This window comes from Calidris pugnax, unplaced genomic scaffold, assembly GCF_001431845.1.
Source record: "Calidris pugnax isolate Ruff unplaced genomic scaffold, ASM143184v1 scaffold211, whole genome shotgun sequence".
In the NCBI taxonomy this organism is placed as follows: Eukaryota; Metazoa; Chordata; class Aves; order Charadriiformes; family Scolopacidae; genus Calidris; species Calidris pugnax.
The window spans coordinates 2,595,745-2,616,790 of record NW_015091083.1 but is presented as its reverse complement, the minus strand read 5'-3'; the positions used below and the strand labels follow the sequence as shown (position 1 = coordinate 2,616,790).

Below are 21,046 nucleotides of genomic sequence, written 5' to 3'. Positions count from 1 at the left end.
ATAGAATTTTCTAAGAATATGAATAATATGTTCATCTTTATTCTGTGCAATTGCAGATACTTCTCCTGTTTAATGTCATTTTGCATATTTGGAAAGGAATCACATCCTCTTTTTTTGGTACAGAAGAGTTTGGAAAACTTACTACACATTACACACCAAAGTATACATGCAAGACTCCTGAGAAGCATATAGTCAACTCAATTTTCATTAAATCAAATTATTTTCAGCTATAATTCACAAGATTTCCCAGAAAAAAAAAAAAAAAAAAAAAAAAAAAAGGGAGTGTTACACTCAGTATACGGTGCTAGAGAATTCTTCTATTAAAGGACTTTAACCCTGTGGCAGGTGTCTTCATAACTCTTTGTGAAAGTAAAAGCTACTGTCACTACCTGCACCAAGTGGTCTATCATACTCAGATGCTTCTTTCAAGCTCTCAGTATATGTTACTTCAAACACCTGATTCTTTTTAATACTTCTGCAATGTCAATGATGTCAGCGGAACAATTTCTGACTGTGTACAGATAAAGGGGAAGGAGAGTTGGGACCTGAGGTTACAACCAGTTTGCTGAGAAGAGCCAAGGGTAGGAGTCAGCTGAGGAAATACTGCTCAGTTCTTGAGGTATGTGGGGCTAGGGCTCCATTTTGGGATGAATGAGAAGTAGGACAACTCTCAGAACTCAAAGCGCACAAAGTAGTTGAGATTTTAGCAGAGCTTGAGAGGTGTCTCCCAACACTGCATCTCTAAACAGAAGAAATCTTGTAACAAGCCTTCTCTATGGGAGATTTCCACTGTTGTGAGTAAGAAAGAAGGGATCCTTCAGGCCAAGAAGCAAAATCAGAGAGATCCAAGGCTTTGAAAGTTGCTCAACTTTCTGATGAACTTTCTGATCTGCTCTTGGGTCTCTACCATACCTTCTGCTGCGATCAGGCTTTAGCTTCCCTGTCTCTAGAGGAATTACAGCCAAAGATGAAGAACCAGAAGAAAATTTTTAAAATCCAGTCTTTTCATTCTCCTGTTTCATGATTCTAAGTGCTCCTTCACAGAACACGTGAAAATTCCCCACAAAATAAGTGGAAAGAGGTTTCATTTCTTGAACCTCTTACTTAGTGGGCTCTTTGGGGATTTCCATTTTTTAAAAATCATATTTAAATCTGGTCTTCCCCTCAGAAAACTATACTTCCTTAAATATTTCATCAGACGTCAACAAAGCATCTGGTACGGGGAAAAGAAAGAGAAAAACAACGATCCACCACTATTTCGCAGTGCAATGCTAGGAACCTTCCGTTTTTTTGTAGTTCATTGAATGGCCATCTATACATGGATCTCAGGGGCTGGGTAGCAACCTCCATACCGTCATTATGATACTGGGAAAAACCTCTTCAGATACGATATGAGAAGTAGAACAGTATGAGAACGGCTTTTTACAAACAGCCGAGCACTAAAACTGGCTGTTTACAGCTGCATGTGGTAAGAGATGGACACCACTGTAGAGATGGCACAGAGCCATCATGTCACCTCTAAGGATAGTGCATCCTCCTTTGTGTCACTTGTGAAGCTGAGATTGCACTGAGTCTTCATGAGAAGGACAAGAAGCAGCTGGCAAGGCTGTGTCACTTGTGAAGCTGAGATTGCACTGAATCCTGTGAGAAGGACAAGAAGCAGCTGGCAAGGTTCTCCAAAATAGTAAGCTGGGATGGGTTGCAACTTGAATTTTAACTGGCAGGGAGGATCTCTGTAAAATCCGAAGTATAAACTTGAATTTTAACTGGCAGGGAGGATCTCCATAAATCCGAAGTATGGTTCTCCAAAATAGTAAGCTGGGATGGGTTGCAACTTGAATTTTAACTGGCAGGGAGGATCTCCATAAATCCGAAGTATGTATGTCACAGCAAATTCAGTTTTCAGTTTACATCTGAATGCATCAAGTCTGTGGAGTCTAACGAGCTGAACCAAGGTAACAGGGAGAAGAACTTGTTCCCACTTCTTCAAACGCTTTAGGAGGAGTCAGCTCTCAGAAAGGGACAAACAGCTCTCTGTGGGACAGATTACACGGATCATTGCTACTGTGTCACCTCAGAAAAGAAATATTAGGACAGGCCAGCAAAACCAAGGCTGCTTGTTGCCAGTAGAGCTGGGAAGGGGGATTCTGGAATGGCAGGGGAATTATAGCTGCTCCTTGTGAAAGGCACTGGAAGGGCACCAGCTCTGCTCTACTTCACGCAGACTCAAAGAGCAGGAGGCTGTCGGGAGCATTCACCTCCCTGTTTGTGATGTTCTCTGGGGAGCTGCAGCGTCCTTTCAGCAAGCACAGAAGAACTAGAGGAAGTTGCTGGAGTTAAAGATTAGATGCCTGGAAAAATCCTGCCAGTGTGCAGTGGTCCTCAGGCTATGCAGCTGGCAAGCTGTACACACTCCCAGGACATACAACACCGAACTTGGGGCGGACTCGCATTCCACAGCAAGACACCAGCTCTGGTCTGCAGTTACTCACCACGGGCACTCAGCGGCCTCCTACCCTGACACTCACAGAATACCAGGGAAGACTGAAGGGCACTTTGTTAAGCTAAGGCAATCCAGATGTACCAGGGTACTTAGGGAAGAAGCTCAAATTCAAGATTTAATTCTTTTAAAGCATTTGGACAACATATAATTTTATATTCGAAAAAGTTTAGAAAGCAGTGGGAGTAACACAGAGACAATAAATCAAAGCTAGTGTATTAGGTTACTTTGAGACACAGAAGATTTACCATCTCCTCTTGTGCCAGTTCTAGTCCTTTGGCTTTACTAACAGAAATTAATTTGATTTCTTCTAAACTCAAAAGCCAGGCTACTTATCCTAAAGAAGAGAGGAAGCAAAAGCATGACCAGTTCCAAGCCCAGTGTGCTCCTGTCAAAATGGTGTGGGATGGAGAACCGAGAGGCTTTCTACAGCTCAACACTGACAGAACTTAAGCAAAAATAATGTGAATATCCACCACAGGAATGCAGCAGCCTTGTGGCTGCTGGGATCACTGCACATGTGATGGCAGTTCTGTTTTTTGAAAGAGAGCTAATTTTTAATTACCCTCTTCCACTTATTTTGTAACTTGTATGAAAGTCGTGGAAACTGTTTTAATTCTTGTTCCTATCAAAAAGCTGAACACATCCTTTGCATTAAGTTAGTGATAAATTAGAAACAGCAAGCAAGTAAATTTGAAAAACATGTCACAAAAGTCTCTCTGGATAGGCTAGCTCACCGTGAAATTTTTGTACTACATTTTACTTTGCCTGTAATCAAAGAAATCAGATTTTATGGCACAGGACACCAGTAGAGAAGTAACATTTCTATAAATGACATTTTTAGGATGGCAGGATTCAATTTTTTAACTTTTATCCAAAGGGAAACTTGAATCATCAAAAACCAATTCCCTACCACGCAAAACCTAAGCCCTAGGTCAACTTCAAACAACCAAATAAAGAAAAAAGTTTCTTTACCCTGCAGCTAACCTTTGCCCCTGTCTTCTTAATCTGGACACCTGAAGTTGTGAAAAAAGGTTGGCTTTTCCTGCCCTCATGCAGGAGCACTGGAGATATGGGACATCTCTGCAATTGTGTGCTCCGAGGTGCACAGGGATGAGGGAGAGAGCTCTCCTGGGGGGGACGCAGCAGCCAGGCAGGCAGCCTGTGGGCTGCACTTGAGATTAGAGCAGATGGAGAGATTCACTTGTCCCTCTGGCTTTAAACTCATTTTGCGATGCAGAGGTATGCAAAGAAAGGAAGGAGAAGGTAAAAATAAGAAGGAAAAAATTCATTTGAGCAACTCTCAAGGGGGAAGAAACAGATCACAACACTGATGAGCAGAAACACAAGAGTTTTAGCAGAGAGTAAAACACATACCCTGGGGAGCTGGTTTTGGGGCAGAGCTCGGTGACGGAGGACTGGGATGTGTTCATATAAATAAACAGTGTGAAGTTATTTTGATGAACCCTTTCAAGTGCATCTTTCTGTGACTGTCCTGAAACTCCCGCATTTACAACTATTTCTTGGAAAGTGGAAATCGTATGCGTTACACATCCACTTACACCAAGGGCTGCATCAGGCATGGCTGACTGCAAACTCGATTAATTTTTCATTGCTCATGGCAGACCTGGCTGTCCGACTAGGAACAGCACCAATACCATCAACACCAAGACTCAGCTGTGTTCCAGAAACAGTGAGGCATTGAAAACAGTTTAGGAGTCACTGGTTGTTCAGTATGACTGTATGAGGTGCATGACTGTATGAGGTGCATGTACAGTTGTTCAGTATGACTGTATGAGGTGCATGAGAAGGGAATCTAGCAGATGTCAGACACCTGGCAGGCCCCAAATTCAGTGGCAGAAATAAAGACAGAGTCAGTGAGTTAACAAGGCTTAGTCTGTCAGTGCCTTGGGCTTTGCTCAGGACTTCCACCTGGTGAAAAGGCAGCTCCTCTGGCTTGATCAAAGCGCTGGCCTGCTCATCTGGAGGTGCTTTATTTTCCTGTTGCAAGTCTGTAAATGCTAACACAAGGTGCAGAAACACAGGGGAGCTGAGGTAAAGCAGCTGCAGGAAATCTTAACTGAACTACACTGTAAGAGCAAGATCTGCGGCCAGTCACGAGAGGAACCTGCTCATTGCAAGTGAGATTACATAAATATTGGTGATCACAAGAGGATTCAGTACAACAATCAGAGCAAGACCAAAAATTGTAAAGAACTTACTTGATTTTTCTTCTTTAATGTTGTACTCCAGCACACCAGGAGCCTCGTTCTGCACTGGCAGGCGGAATGCAAGGACCATGTTGTTCACATTACTCTCTTTCCGAACCAAGAATATCTGAAAAAGGAGAAAGGAATCAAGAGCTTAGCTGCACTGTGTGAGCTTCTGAACTTTATTTTAGGTCATTGGCAAGGAAGTTTTTTACCAGTACAATTCACCTTTAAATGATCTTATTTTAGCTTCATTCCACTTGGCTGAACTTTACACGGCAAAAATAATGAATAAAGGGACATTTCATCTGGGTGAAATTCAGAGCTGTGAAGAAAGCAGCAAAATTTCTATCCATCACAGATGTCCCACTTAAGCCTAAAAGGCAAACTATTCCACTAACTGAAGAATATAAAGCTGCATTCACAATTTGTCAAGTGATGCTCCTCACATAAGTGCCCTAAAACACAAACCCTAAATCACCCTAGAATGTCCCAGGCCGGGTCTAAAGCAAGGGAGTCACTTGTACATTGAAAGTGAAAGGATTCAAGTGTCAACAAGTGGAACATAAGGCCAAAGGCTCTGTTGGCCACAGTGTCTCATGTTGGAGTTTTTTCACAGACCAGATCATTCAGGCTGGCAGGGACCCCAAGAGGGCTCTCATCCAACCCCCTGGGTGAAACCATGAGACCAGAGAGGTTGCTCAGGGCTTTGTCCAGACAGGTCTAGATAATCTCCAAGGGTGGAGACTGCACAGCCTCTCCAGACAACCTGTCCTACTGCTTACTGTCCTCCCAGGGAGCACGTGTTTCCCTATACCCAGTCTGAACCCCTCTGGTTTCAATGAACGCCTGTCACCTCTTGTCGTCCCACCGCACAGCCCTGAGCAGACCCTGGGTCCATCTTCTCCATGACCTCCCTGTAAGTACCAGGGAGCTGCTGTGCAGTTTCTCCCAAAGTTGTTTCTCCTCCTGGTTTAACAAACCCTGGTCCTACAGCCTCTCCTCAGTAGGTCTGTGCCCAGCTGGCTGCCCAATGCCCCTTCAGGGCCTGTCCTGCAGAGTTCCCCAGCCAGGCAGTGCCAGCCCAGATCCCTGCTGAGGGCTCTGCCTTCCTGGGGGCAGCACTTCGCATTTGTCCTTGTTGAATTTCAGAAGGTTCCTGCCAGCTCTGTCCCCCTAGCTTGTCTAAGATCCCTCTGGATGGCAGCACTGACTTAAAGTGTATTGACTGATCCTGAAATCACAGAGTAGGTGTGGTTTGGTTGGGAGGAACTCTGGAGACCATCTAGTCCAACCCCTATGCTCAAAGACAGATTGATTACAGCAAGTCACTCAGGATTCTGTCCTGTCCGGTTTTTATTACTTCCACAAATGGAGGCTCTACAGCCTCTTGGGCAACTTGTTCCAATGTTCTATCATCCTGACAGTAAAAAAACTTTTCTTAATGTTTAAACAGAATTTCCTGTGTTTCAATTTATGACCACTGCACCTCCGCTTTTTACTGGATACCACTGAGAATAGTCTGTACCAATCTTCTGTACTCTCTCCCATCAGGTATTCATACAAATTGCTAAGAGGGTCCTGAGTCTTTAATTGGAACCAGTGGCACCATGGTACCTATTGGTTCCCACCAGTGGGACCAGTGAAATTTTTTAAAAAAGAAGAAAAAGGAAAGTGGAAAGAAGAAAGAGGAAAGAAAAAAGAAAATAGAAATAAAAAAGATATGAAGAAGAAAGAAGAGAGAAGACACACACAAAAAGATAAAAAAATAAAAGAAAAAAAGAATATGAAGAAGAAAGAAGAGAGAAGACACACAAAAAAAAGAAAAGATAAAAAAATAAAATAAAAAAGGATAAAAGACAAAAGAAAAAGGAAAAATGTCTTATTCTTTGTATTGTATGAACTCCTAAGTGTGTTTCTAATTAAAGCTCATTGTCAAGAATATTTTTAGCTTGTACCTTGAAGCTGCAGATACAAAGACAAAGTAATCTTCACCTTTAACTGTTCTTTGATAGTACATTTTGGCAGGAGAGAGTAAGGTATTTTTATAAAAACTGAATTAAAAAATTGGGCTAATTCTGGAGTCTGGACATTAATATTAGAAAGAAGAAGTGTGAGTTGATAAAATTATTAATCAACTACAATTCATTGGAAATCTATCAAGAAAATAGTAATTTCTTGGACAGAAGAATTTAAAAAAATTGTCTAGAAGCCAGGACCCTTCTCTACATTAGTTCCCATCACAAGGGCATCTCCTGTCACTTTGAAGCATCCATGCTAAGCATGCAGCTTTGCAGCCTCACACAGGTAATGGCCTCTGCTGTTCATAAGAAATTGGGCCCCGTGGGCTCAGCTCCACCAGAGGTGCAGAGAAAATCCAAACACATGCATGGCAAACAGGTTCATGCCTGTAACAGGCCAACTTCTAACGCAAGGCAGCCTCCACCTTTCATATCACAGAAAGTATCTGCAGGTAGGAAAAAGCCATAGAGGCTCTCGCTTCCCCAGGTCGTACCACCCACATGACAGCACGGCCCCTCTAACCCACCCGAGAGACTACCGCAACCTCAGACCTCAGATGGCACTATCTTACATCACATCAGTCAAGTTCCGTGGCAAAGGGGGTTGGAACTAGATGATCTTTAAGGTCCCTTCCAACCTAAATAATTCTACAATTCTTTTACTCTGTAAGTGCTTAATCTGAAATTTAAGCAATGAGAGAAGTGAAACCTGGAGAGAAATCACTTCTGTTTTCCTGATGGGCGTAACTGGTTGCCGTGGCTCCAAAGAATAAAATTGGACCGTGGCTGTTCTGACGAGCGGGAGGTGTATTTTCTGGGCTGCATCTAACCCTACTGCCCGGGTCTGGACTGGTACGCAAACCAGTCTCTTCCATTTTCATCAGTGATGGGAATGGTGTGGTGCTGATTCAACTTCAGGTGGGCTCAGAGCCGGCAGAAGAGCCTGCCCCTGCCTTGGGACACCTCTGATGCATCAGTTCTTCTCCCACCTGCTTTGAGCCACAGCTGAAGACCATGCCTGAGGACCATGTGAGCAGGAGGAACAAAGGCAAGATTCACCCCCAAAGCCACTGGGAGGTGGGGAACAGCCCTGCCTGCAGGGAGCAGCTAATGACCAAGGGGGCTCAGGACCATACATGGTTATATCAGAGACAGGCACTTGAGTTTCCCTTTACAGAAAAACAAAGAAAATAATTTGTCCAGTGTCTGGTTCAGGGTGAGGCACAGTCCAGGTTGGTCAGGTGAATCCCACTGGAGGCTGCCACTTGGCTGTGCCAGCTTTTAGCCCCGGGATAAACTGGCTCGGCCAAGGAACAGGTCCAGACCTCCACAAGCAGGAGCGAGTGAATTTTCATAGTGCCCTGGCATCATTTGCACCTCCCCAGACCCAACCAGGACACCCGTTCCCTGCTATGCCTCACCTCCGAGACCCAGGAATGGGGACCTCGCTTTCCTACAGAGCTGTTTTCCTTAAGCAACCCTCATTTTCTAACACTCAGCTTATGGGCACCAGATACCAATTACTGTAATAAAAACTACTCCCAGCAGCTTGCAGAATTTAAGGGCCATTTCTTCAGGGATTATTTTTTTTTATTGCTCCAAATTAGGATAGCCAACATATCTATGGGTATGGTGGTGAATGGGAAGGCATCTCCATGAATCCAGACGCTAAGTAAAAACAGAGACAAGATTTCTTACTTCCCTAAGGCCACTATATCTGTATTGTGCCGCTGTGAGCAGCTAAAGCATCAAAAGTTAATGGAAACAGGCAGCATACTCTGCTAAATATTTTTGCTACCACATGAAAAACAGCACTGCTCTCCTAACCAGCTCCACCAAGGTCAGGAAATGTGGTTGTCTGAACTGAAACCACTTTGGACTTACCCCTGCTGTTTCTTTGCCAAGTATTGCCCTGGCCCTTTCCTGGTTCATGTTCAGCTGGAGCCAGACGGGACAGGTCTTGATGAGTTTATCCAGGATGCTGATCCCTGGAAGCGGGTGGCAGTTTCGCAGGGCAGTGGCCTGACAGAGATGTGTCTCTTTTCCCTCTTCGTCAGTATCTGTGGTGGGGCTGAAACACAGCAAGGGAATCCCTTGTAAGCAGAACAGCAAATGGAAAACCTGGGGGGGAGTAAGGACGGTTGATGCAAACACACAGGCACACACAGGGGCACCGACACACCAGCAGAGCTCCTCGAGGGGCATCGGACCAGACGCCTTGCTATGATGGAGGCAAACTGGGCGCACACGCCTGGACAGACAGATACACCCCATCCTGAGGACCATGGCCTCATGGTAACAATGCACACCAGGGTTTCAGACCACAGGATTGCAGGGTGCTCTGTGCACTAGGTCAGTTTGTTTCAGCTCATCTATCTACATTACCTAAGCACAGGAACCCAGAGACAGACATAAGAGATGCAGAGAGGCAGCCAACACTGCAAAAGGTAGAGCACGCCTGTCCTCTGGGCTCTTGTCCTCCAGCTGAAGGGTCACAGCCATGTTTCATGGCTTCAAAGGGGGCCACAGACATCTCCATCAGTTAGGAATATGCACACACTGAGCCAGTGTCCAAGGCATACTGGGGCCAGGCATCCTGCAACTCTCCCTGGGCAGCTGTGCCACTGTTGGCACTCCCCCAGTCCCACGGGAGCTGTGATGGGCCCCAGTATGGTAAGTGTTGGGTCCTGCACCTCAGAAGAAATAACCCCATGCACCAATACAGGTTAGAGGTTGACCTGCTGGAGAGCAGCTCTGCAGAGAGGGACCTGGGAGTCCTGGTGGACAATAAGTTCACCAGGAGCCAGCAATGTGCCCTTGTGGCCGAGATTCTTTTCAGTGGAGCCCAGCAACAGGAAAAGAGGCAACAGGCACAAGCTGGAACACGGGAAATTCCATCTCAACATGAGGAAAAACTTCTTTACTTTGAGGGTAACAGAGCACTGGAACAGGCTGCCCAGAGAGGTTGTGAAGTCTCCTTCTCAGGAGATATTCAAAACCTGCCTGTATGCGCTCCTGTCCAGCCTTCTCTAGGTGACCCTGCTTTGGCAGGGGGGGTTGGACTAGATGACCTCTGAAGGTCCCTTCCAAGCCCTACCATTCTATGACACTGTGATTTTGTGATCTTGCCCCACTCTCAGAGCCTCTCGGATTGCTGCTCTTGCGTTTTGTGCCCAGCTTAGGTAGGTTGCAAAAAGGCACACTAAGACATCCCACTGCTTAAAAATAACAGCAACCTTTCTGCACTGACGAGTCTGTGCTGGTGGTTGCAGAGTGGATGCTCCTCCACCCTTACACCCAGGGAGCTGCCAGCAGCCTCTCATGGGGAGGGGGAAATCCTCCACCTCCACTGTCACTCACAGAGTACAGGAGGAGGAGGATGTGTTAGGGTGCATTCTGCAGCAAGTTGTCCACTACAGGAGAGGTATCTCTGCTGGTTTCCACAGGCTGATTCACAGCAAGACGATAATTCAGGGTGCAGCCCTGCAAACAGCCCTAGGTTGCTCAGCATGACCCAGCAAGTCCTGCAGGATGAGACTCAAAGGACACAGACACAGCAAAGCTTTTCCCGGTGACAAGGGATGGGAATGGGAGGGAGCACAGGAAACATGGAGAAACACCAGAGGGACCTTCAGGAGGGAGGAAATGAAGACTTTGTTTCCCTCTTTTTTCCTACCACATTTGTCGTTTTGGCCAGTTAAGCTATGCATGGGAGATGCTGAGCGACAAGAGAGGGTACATCCTGTGGCACCATGTGTCAGCAATGCCCAGTCACACCTCATGTCTCAGAGGTTATTCTCAGCTGCACAAGGTGTAAGAATACTGAAATTATGCTGTTGAGAATACTAAAGATCTGGGACACATTCTGTTTTAGATTCCCGTTCTGATCAGAGACACAAAGAACTAATTCTATTTATTTTTAGTCCCTGCAGTCTAATGGCAGACTGGTATTAAATGCTAGTTTCTAGCTATGGCACTGATTCAACAACGTATTTCTACATGTGCTTAGCACTGCAGTCAGTGGAAATACTTGTGCTGAAAGGCCTGGTCTTAAGAATTCTACTGGATATGGCTACACACTCATGGATACTGGCTTGTCATTTATTTGATTAATTGACTTTAAAAGTAAAGAAAGTGTAGAAGAACATACACAGAATATTATGTTTTTCTATACCAATTTTGCTGCCTAGATGTCAGAGCTGAGAAGAACAGGAGCCCCACTTTTGATTTGGTGTTATTTCAAGTCTTTTTCTTTTTTCTTTTATTTCTAATGATACAGATCTTAAAGTAGTACATTTCAATAAGTCAGACTTACTTAAACTACTAAAAGAGATTGCCTCCAAAGGCCTAACCTAACACAGCATGCTTATCCCAAAAGTTAGTTTTTAGAAAAATAACCTTTCAAATCCCAAAAAGAGCAGTGAGATTTTGAGTATTTTTTTCTTTTTCAACCCTATAGGGATAACTTCCTTAGAAAATACATGTTCCTCTGCCATCCCAGATGCTGATTCAGTATATTAGTCCACAGAATTTTCATTTTAATCAATCTATTTTCGAGATCATAGTCAAGACAGTAAGAATGAGAACTGTGCTTAAAAAAGCAAATAGAAATAAGTGAAACACATTCTCTTCACTTGCGATAAAAGCCCAGCTTGTCACACAGGTAAGGAAATTTCTTTCAGATGCAATAGCATATGATTTTAATTATTATCATTTGAACATATAGAGTGAAACAGTGGAGGACTGCTTTTGGAAGTTAACCCAATTCGTCTCTCAGTTTCTTTCTTTACAGTGGAAACCAAAATAAATGCCTAGTAACCATGTGAAAGGAAAACGTGTGTTGGATGGCAACGTTCATACTCAGTAATGGGAAAGAAGTAATGAGCTGAAGGGAAAAAAAAAGTGAGCTATAATGAAATATTCCATAACACGGTTAGCAAAAGCTGCTCCCTAAGTTAGTCACACAAGCATGAATCTGATCTTGCCAATGATGTGTGAAACCTAAACCAAAAAGAGGCCAAAACTGACAATGTCTTGCTGCAGCACCAGAAGGTGACATGCATTGCCATGGCTCCAGTGATGCTGAACTTTGTTAGCCATTAATTATGTAAGGTGAAAAGAAAAGGGCCAGCAAAGCACTGATGCTGAAGAATCCCATTGCCTGGAGGGAAATGAGGGATATCAACAGGGGCAAGGAAGTAACATAAAGCAGCCTGGACCTGGTGAGCACCAGGCGCGTAGTGACACCGGCACGGTGTTCCCCGTGGAGGAACCCAGGCTGTACGCAGAGAGAGACACCCAGCCCTCTGCTCCCTCCAAAAGGCACATCATCTGGATGGAGCCCTGCTCCCAGCAGCAGTGTGGGTTTGGCACCAAGAACAACAGATTGGTGAACAGAACTGACCTTCCAAAGCATGCGACTGCACATAGGGCCCATCATCCAAGTTTTGGGGAATGGATGAGAAATAGAAAATCATTCCAAACTTAAACATGCAAGATAAAAAATGAAGAGTCTGAAAATACTTGCCTCAGTGGAAACATCTCACAATTTGAGCGTGTGTGGTTTTTCCAGTGCAGATAATTAAGAGCAGCAGATGAGGCTTTTTGGCAGAACAGGAAGCCAGCCTTTTGGGGGCCCTCAGGGATGAGAGCCCTGGGGTGCGGTATCATCCCCTCAAAAGCCAGCCCAGCCCAGCCCAGCAGGCACTAAGGAGGCTGTTGTAGCTGTGCAGAGGGAAGAAAGGACAGCTTAGCGAAAGGAGAGGATTTGACAAAAAGGAAAGCCAAGAGGAGTCATTAATGAGATCATATTAAAATAGGAGAATGCTAAGCTAGACGCTTCCTGACAGTGAGTTCTAACAGATGACAGAGAAGTTCCCAAGAGAAGGGGAAGAGGATTGCATTGCCCAAATCCCTTAAAATGCCCTGTTTAGAGCAGTAGCAAACACTGTATTGAATCAAATCCTGTGCTGGATAAGAAATGGGAGTGAGTGACCTAACAGACCTTTTCCAGCTGTAATGCTGTGACCCGTGACACACCAGTTGACGCAGTTATGGCACCGATGCTTGACTTCTTTCCTGGGCACAGCTGTCACAAACAAAGAGCCAGACACCAGGCTGGAGAAGTGCTTAATCCAGCAATTTAATCTGGCTCTGTGGTGGCTCTGTAGCTACACGGAGAGGAGGGATCCCAGGCAGCTCCCAGGTTCTTGCTGTGCTGCCAAATGAAGGGATTTACGGGGCCGCCATGGTGAGCAGCCAGCCTTCGCTGTTTCCCTCACTCAGAATTCATGCATCAGATGATTTCTAAGCTCAGAGTTTTCAGAAATAACATGCTGTTTGGCTAACTCTCTCTTCCTTCTCCCACGGTCCTGCAAAACCCTTTGGCTGATGCAGGCAGGTGCTCATTTTTGTTAGGTGCGATGCAAAGCTGAAAAGCTGGCCCTAAAGCTGCCTGCTTTTCAGTTTTTTTATTGAGTTCTTCCTTTCAAATCCTGCTGCCGCTCCACTAAATTGAACTCAGTTGCAGGGAGATGCGTGTTGCATACTGATTGGCAACAGAGATTAATTACTTGCACAGTGATTACATTCACACACCTGCCCCAGTTTGGCAGACGATACCAGGCTGCTTGGCTGGAAGCAACAATACTGACAATGATGATTTGAGTTACTGCACATGACTGTACACTGAAGTAATGACACCACCACGACTCATTGCTTTAGAAACGAAGAGCCACACTTGTCAGCTGAATGTTTCCAGAAATCATCAGAACCCACGGGGATATAATCCACTGAATTTCACACAGGTGCAGGCCTGGACCTTTAGAAATACTGCAAGGGACTTCAGAAATATTGCCACAAACTTGCTGGCACAAAGGGCTTTCCTGGCTGTACTATATAGTCCTGGTCACTCTGATCTTCTCCGAGGCTGCTGAGACACAGAAGCTGTGTGCAACAGCAGCAGGGACTGTCAGATGAGCTAGGACAGGGCTTCCCACCCTGTCAAGCCCCATCATCCTTGTCACTCCCACACATTTGCAGCTTCTGCCTGTAGCCAGAGCAGATCGGAGAAGACATATCAGGTTATTAAATCTGAATCTTAAATCAGAAACCAAATGGTCTGTAGGCACAAAAAAGTAAAGACTGAGGACTTAACGATGTTTAGATAGACCAGCTGTAAGAATTAGGAGCTAGTTCATTATTACTATATTTTATTGTTTTTATTTTTCCCCTTGAACATTAGAAGACACCAAGAAAGAGCAAGAGAGAGGATTTGCTGGCGTGTCCTCAAGTGATGAGATACTCTGGTATATTTATATTTATAGCAGAGCAGGCAGCACAGGTCTTAAAATGCATGCCATCTGACTTGCTGCTGAGGGAGAAAGATGGACCAGTGGCCATAAACCCCATGCACCAGGTGAAGAGCAACTTTTTGCACCAAAGCCACCTGGTACCTGAAGCAATACCATTCAGGACCAGCTTGTGACCAGAAGCTCACACTTTTCAAGCACAGCAACACAGTTTACAGGGAGAACATGAAGCAGGAGGAAAAGACAGAAGCTCCTGAAGGCGACACACCAGTCCCAGAGGAAGTATATGGACAACACTGGTAATTCCTGTGGTTAAAAGAGAGAGTGGGGAGCACAGTGCTTTGTAAAGATGGGTCAGATGATGGTGCTGAGATTAAAAGACTGACATAATACTCACAGTCCCATTTTACATCCAGTGTGGTTGGACCCATTTGCAGCACTCTGTGCCACCGGTGATAGAGGCAGATCCCTACATCCTTTTTTTTCATAGTTACCTTCATGCTGAAAAGAGCATGAAGTTCTGAACCCAGCACACTGGATAACAAATGATCAGAGTTACATGAGTAGCAACATAAGAGGTACAACAAGCTTTCATCAGTTAGACCCTTGGTACATACATAGCTACCTTGTGCTTTCCTTGGTTTGATATCACTTATGATTAGATAGATTAATTAAACATTTTTGTTCAGACACATGTGAATTCACGTGCTGTTACTTTCAGTTCACTGGGAGGGAAGTTACGCAGTGCCCCAGCTAGAGGACATCAAGCTTCATTTTGCTTTCATCCCAGATGTAGTCACTTCTCAATGCCTTCTTGTTATCCTCATAAGCCAGCCCATCTTTGCTCACTTCATCAGTTTGGATGAAACTAATTGAAGGTGAAGGTGAAGGAGAAGGGTTCATTTACTTTCTGGACCTGGCTTGGGTCAACTTGCTGGATTCTCATTTCTTTCTTCCAACAGTTGGTGCAACTGAGGTACTGCACCCAACCTAGCCGCAGCTAGCTACTTATCTAGCTCTGTCACCTGAAAATGACGTAAGTAATTTCATCATAAAACAGAGCATTAGGAAAATAGGAAGGCAGCAAAGTGACACATGGAAAAACCCACAGCGCAACAGCTAATTTTGTGCACCAAGTATTAACAGAAAATTAAGGCTTTTAATTTTCTGTTAGCCTCACAGAAAATTCAGGCTTTAATAAATGCTTTTTCATAATAGTGGCAAGAGATCTGACAAAAATCAAACCAAAAAACAGGAAAAAAACACAACAAAAAATCCAAAAAGCGGGAAAAAAAGTTCTTGAGGTCTTCAGAGATCACACCCAGCTGATCACCACCCTTTAGTTAGAAATAAAAATAAATTTCTTGTTGTCTGATACACATAAAAAGAGAAAAGATGTAGGTTGTCAGCCAAGCCATGGGAGCTTCCTGCATTTTAAGGTCCTCAGATGTGCAGAAAAATTGGATAATGGAAGTGACATGACAGACTCAATGCATCTCATGAGGCAAGCTTGCCTGTTCAGTAGTCCTTCCTACCTTGCAGAACGCTTGGGTTACTGGTCCACCTTGGTGACAAATGTGCATCTCAGGAAGTTGTGCTTCTCAAACTGTGGTCTGTGGACAACCTGTGGTTGGCAGAGCACTTCCTCTTGCTCACTGCTCTCCTTGTTCCCACTCTAGCTTTTATGTCCACCCTCGTCTGTTTGGTCTTTGATCTACAGTTGGTGTTCTCCATGTCCAGGCCTTTCCGCTCATCCGGGAAAGCACCATAATAGCCAAGGTAGCAGCTGTTCCAGCTGCCAAAAGGTGAGGAAAACCAAGGGTCTCCTAAATACCCTGACACCTCATAGCTCAGCAAACCTCTCTGTTCCCCACCTATTTCACTTTCTCTTACAGGTACCCTCAATTTCAGCAATGAAGTTTTGCACCCTGCAACTGCAGGCTCACTTCCCCGAGCTTTACTGTACCTGCCAGGGATTTCCAAACTACCCGCCTGTGTGAAGGCCAGCAAGGGTTTGCACACACAGACTGCAGGCACCCACCTCTCTCCCGCTGGACCCTGCCTGCACGTCTTCACAAGTGTTTGCCAAAGCAGAGCAAGTCATCAGCCTGAGAGCTCCACTCACGGGCACAAAGGGATAAGGGGTGGGACAGCTCATCTGCCCTTGTATCACTCACCAGCTCCCTGAGCCCTCACTCCCAGACACAGAAACCAATAGAGGAAATAACAAAAACAAGCAAGTGCTATTATACTTCTTGGGGGTAAGGGTGCAATGGCCACTTGAGCAGGTGAAAGAATGCTAATTCATGTGTAGACCTATTAAGTAATAAGCAGCCACAGACAGTCTTCCGCTCATATATGACACCAGGTTGGAAGGAACCTTAAAGATCATCAAGTTCCAACACCCCTGCCATGGACAGGGACACCTCTCACAACATCAGGTTGCTCAAAATCCCATCCAATCTGGTCTTGAACACTTCCAGGGATGGGGCATCCACAACTTCTCTGGGCAACCTGTTCCAAAGTCTCACCACCCTTACAGTAAAGAATTTCTTCCTAATATCTAATCTAAATCTCCCCTCTTTCAGTTTAAAACCATTACCCCTTGTCCTATCGCTATACTCCCTTATAAAGAGTCCCTCACCACCTTTAGGTACTGGAAGGCTGCAGTAAGTTGCTAGCTTCATTGTGTTTCCTAGATTCATTAGGTCCGTCCCTACATTCACAAACACAAAGGTATGTATATTATAAAGGTATGTATATTATAAAGGATTGCATATGTGTAAAAACACCAAACAAAATACAAGGTAATTCATATTACTGCTGGTACCAGGTCAGCTCTAGTAACAAACAAACCTCCTCACACAGACAGCCTTGACGTGGGCAGAAACAAGATAAAAACAAACATTTAAAAATCCCTGAAGGAAGAGGCTTTCTTTCACAGCAGCCCTCTTTATTTCCTTCAGTCTAGCTGTTTCCTGCATTCGTTAATGCAGAAGGTATATGCTGTCTGTGGCCCCACAGTGGACTGGGGGTACTATGGCCTACTGGTGTAACGTGACTTGGCTTGCATTCACCCCACAAATTACACTTCCATCTTTAGGTAACCTTGCATGTATATATTTTGGCATTCAACAATTTGTCTCAAAATATCTTATCAACGGTCTTTCTCTTTACTCAGTCAAAACATACTTCCGCAAGTCTTTGCAAGTTTTATAAGCCCTCTCCCTTACCAACAAGAGACGGTTGCTGTGTTAAAGATAAGCCCTTCTCCCCCAAATTCTTAATCAGAGCTTTTCAGGTCATTTGTCCTTTGCCTACTTCAAGCCCAAATTATTCCCTCAGGAATTTCAGCCTATCAGCAAAGCTAAAGATTTTTCTTTGTGTGCAGGCGGCGAAGGATAATTTACATTTCTGCAAGGCCCTTTCACTGCAAAGAAGAGAGCTTCTGAAACGCAGGCCTAGCCAGGAGTCATTGCTGGCAAGGTCAGAAGAGACAAAGAAAGCACATATTCCTTAACAAAAAAGCTGCAAAAGTGATTCTGTTTAGACTTCCCTGGAAAGGCTTGTGAGGTGCAGGAACCAGAAGCAAACATTTGGAAGAGGCGAAGCAATTTTCTAACCTGCAAGAACATAAGGGAGCCACAGGCCTTCCTCACCCTCTGGTGTCGGGGCACTAGAAGGGCCCGGCAGAGCCACCAGCTGGACAGAAGACGGTTGGGTCTGTTCTGTGCCTCTGAAAAACACGTGAGATGGCGGAAGCCCAGAGCACAGCCATTTCGACCTTAGGGCCAGGGCTACTGACAGAGGTTTTGCCCTTTCCCAGCTCATCTGGCCAGGAAGGAAGAGAGGAATGAAAACCCGGGGAATGCTTTTCTATATTGTACTCACTTAACAAAGAGGGGAAAGGGAAACGGAAAATAAAGGGGAGGCAAAAATTCATAAATTCATACTTCATTAAGAATATACTGCAGATTAGCTTAAATAAAGCCATTCTGTTCCAAACCCTATATATTAAAAATTATTTGAAGTTGCATGACGTGTCACAGCCAAACTCCTGGGCAAAATATGAAGATAAATGTCAGACTAGTTATAAAAAGCAATGGCTTTCCTCACCCTGTGAGTGAACTTAGTGTAGACATATGAGACACACAAGGTAGAAGGTGCTAACCACATAGACTTGCATAAAGTTGAGCAGTCTTCCCCTCTTCTAAGAAATACCTGCAAAGGCTTCTCTCAGTCATGATTTGCAACTAGAAATAGCCATTTTGCCAAGGGAAATAATCCATTGAACTTTCATCCTACGCCATCTCAAGGAGCAAAGCACTGGCCTTAAGAGGTTCCTCCTGTCGTTAAGGTACCACAAAAAGGGTTCTCAAACCAGTTATTCAGTCTGATCTGCAGACTTACTTACACAAGAATATTCACGTTTTGGATAAGATTTCCTTCCACCATCAGTGTGAATGCATCTCAATACATGGTGCTGCCCGTAAAAAAAAAAAATAATCTAAATCTGTGAGCCTACTCTTTGTCTACTATCTGTAATCCTTACTCCAGCGATTTCATACTCACAGAATATTCATGGTTGGAAGGGACACTCCTCATCTTTAATTTTGATTAGGCATTGGAGAAATGTGTTTATTTCTTGCTTTATGATCTGATAGGATCCCTGCCTGCATTCACACTGAAGCAAGGTTAGAGAAAGGAAGAAGAAAAATGCTTGTTGGTGTCTTTCAGGGATATGGAAAAGTGGTGAAAGGCATGGTCCCCCCGCCATAAGGATGAGAGAGAGCTTCTAGTTTGTGGGCTGAGTTGAGTGACCTGCCCTGTGGGGGGGCATGGCCCTCATCATCGTGTGCTGGTGGGACCCTAGGGCCAAAGGACCGATTAGCAGAGCAGTGTCAGAAACTGCTGAAATGTCCCTGCGGTGGCTGGGAGCTCAGCATGTGACTACAAAACCTGCCAAACAGCAAGGCAAGTCCATCAGCTCCTGTAGACCCAGCTAAACCATTGCTGGGACCTCAAGCTTGTCCATTTAACAGTGCTTATGGACTCCTAGTCACCAGAGCTATGATGTAAATAAATCATGAGCCAAAGGCTGTGGTTTCACAGCAGTTTAAGACAATCTCCAAAAATATCCTCCCCAAAAATATCACTGCTGCACCCACCCCCACCTCCAGGCTGACATTGCTTCTCTGACCCTGGAGCAATCTGACTCAGGGTGTATCAGAGTGGAAGAAGGTTTGTGGGGACATAGCTGTCTGGCCTGGCTTCCTGCTCAGCTTGGTGAGGGCATGAAGAAATATTCAACTTGGATTCAGCCCACTGGCCCCAGTCACCCTGAATTACTCCCTGGAACTGCTTCTTCTCCAGTAAGACCAGAGATCCTCACGGGTGCACAGGTTCCTAAGTGGGACACAACAATTAAACACCTAAAGTAGGCAGGGTGAATCCAGGCTGGACCTAGACAGCTAGGTCTAACAGCAAAGGGAGATGTCAGAATGCCAGCCCAAGGGCGTCCCTACCATCCATCCCTTCTGGCAGGGTAACAGTCACTTTCCCTTTGGACTGGAAAGGTTACTAATGAGATTCAGCTGAAAACTAACTAACTTCTAATCCTATGAAAGGATTAGAATGGGAGTTCAGTACAGAATTACACCAAAACGTCCTGTATTACATATTTGTCCTCTGGACAGAAAGGAAAGTTGTCCAAAGCCAAGCTCTTTCCTGTCTGCTGATTCAGCAGGAGAAGCTCCCAGTTTTGCCTGGTTTCTGTTTTTGTGTGGGGTATCGGCAGTGACAGATTCCTTGGAGAGAACTCAAGGGGTAAAAGAAGGAGAGAAAGAAGAGAGAGAAAAATTCTTGGCAGGCAAGATAAAAGGTTGGGTCAGGTCCCAGGCTGTCATTTAGCCAATATGTGGGACAACCTTCTTTTGCCTAGAAGTCTGCTAGCAATTTGCAGAACAGTGTTGCAGGTAGCCAGCAGAGCTGTCAGTCTCCAGACTCTGCTATTTTTTGGTCTCTCTCTGTTTCCTTGGTGAATTTTCCCAAGCAGCACAAAATTTGTTCCAGTTCACAAGGGGCTGCAGCTGCTTCCACGTCTGTTCAACAGCTGCTTTTACAAGACTGAGGCTTCCAAAGACTGGCTTTCTTCAGAGGGCCACGGGAGGGCTATACCTTGAGCTGCATGGATTCCCTATATTTGGCAAGGTTTTCCCAGAATCCAAAAGGTTTTATGTACTCAGTTGGTTTCAACAAAGCACTTGAAATTCCCCAACAATTCATTAGCCTCACAAAAGCAAATAGAAAGCACTAATTAACATGGTCAGGAGATAGTTTCAAGCAGTAAGACAAGTCTTTCAACCCTACCAGGAATAGCGTTGATCCACAGACCCCAACTAGTCACCTAGAGCAAATACCAGCAGCCCCAGTCCTTGCAGGACCAGATCTGAGCCAGAATTGCAGCCCTGCCTCAGAGAACAACTCTCAGGGTGTGGTTTCATGCTCCTCCTAATCCAGGGCAACGTCCCCTGACCCCACTTGCACACACTCCCAACACTTCACTTCTGCTGCTTCTCTTGCTTCAGTTGTAGAGGCTGTGTGAACACTGAATGAGCTGGTTCAGCTCCGTAACCCAGCAGGGAACTCATCCCATCCAAAGAAAAGCCTTTCTGAGAACTGGATTCTGCTCCTGCTATCACCCCAAACCTAAAGGATGGTCTGGGGCAAGGCTAGTGTTTAAGGACCCAGGGGATTGTGCTACAAAGTAAGTGACTATAATCAAATCAGCTCCATGAGATCGTGCCTCAGTTTCCCTTCCTACAGTGGCAGTGATAGACACCTGCCTTCAGCTGGTTATTGGGAGGCTTAAGATTTGTGAAACACCCAGCAATCCTCACATACATACAAGGGCTTTATATTAATCATACAATGTCATTACGATTAGTGAAAACGCCTTGTCCCTTCTAAAAGTATCAATAATGCAGAAAACAGAAATCCTTTACT

At 44.8% G+C, this 21,046-nt stretch overlaps 1 protein-coding gene across 1 annotated transcript in view; it reads right to left on the bottom strand.

Annotated features, from left to right (window-relative positions):
• The window catches only part of RIN3 (Ras and Rab interactor 3), a 66,281-nt gene that overhangs the window by 38,996 nt on the left and 6,239 nt on the right, over positions 1–21,046 (bottom strand). Inside the window, 2 exon segments of the mRNA XM_014957400.1 lie at positions 4,723–4,837; positions 8,616–8,802. Of these exon segments, the coding sequence (XP_014812886.1) occupies positions 4,723–4,837; positions 8,616–8,802 (302 nt within the window).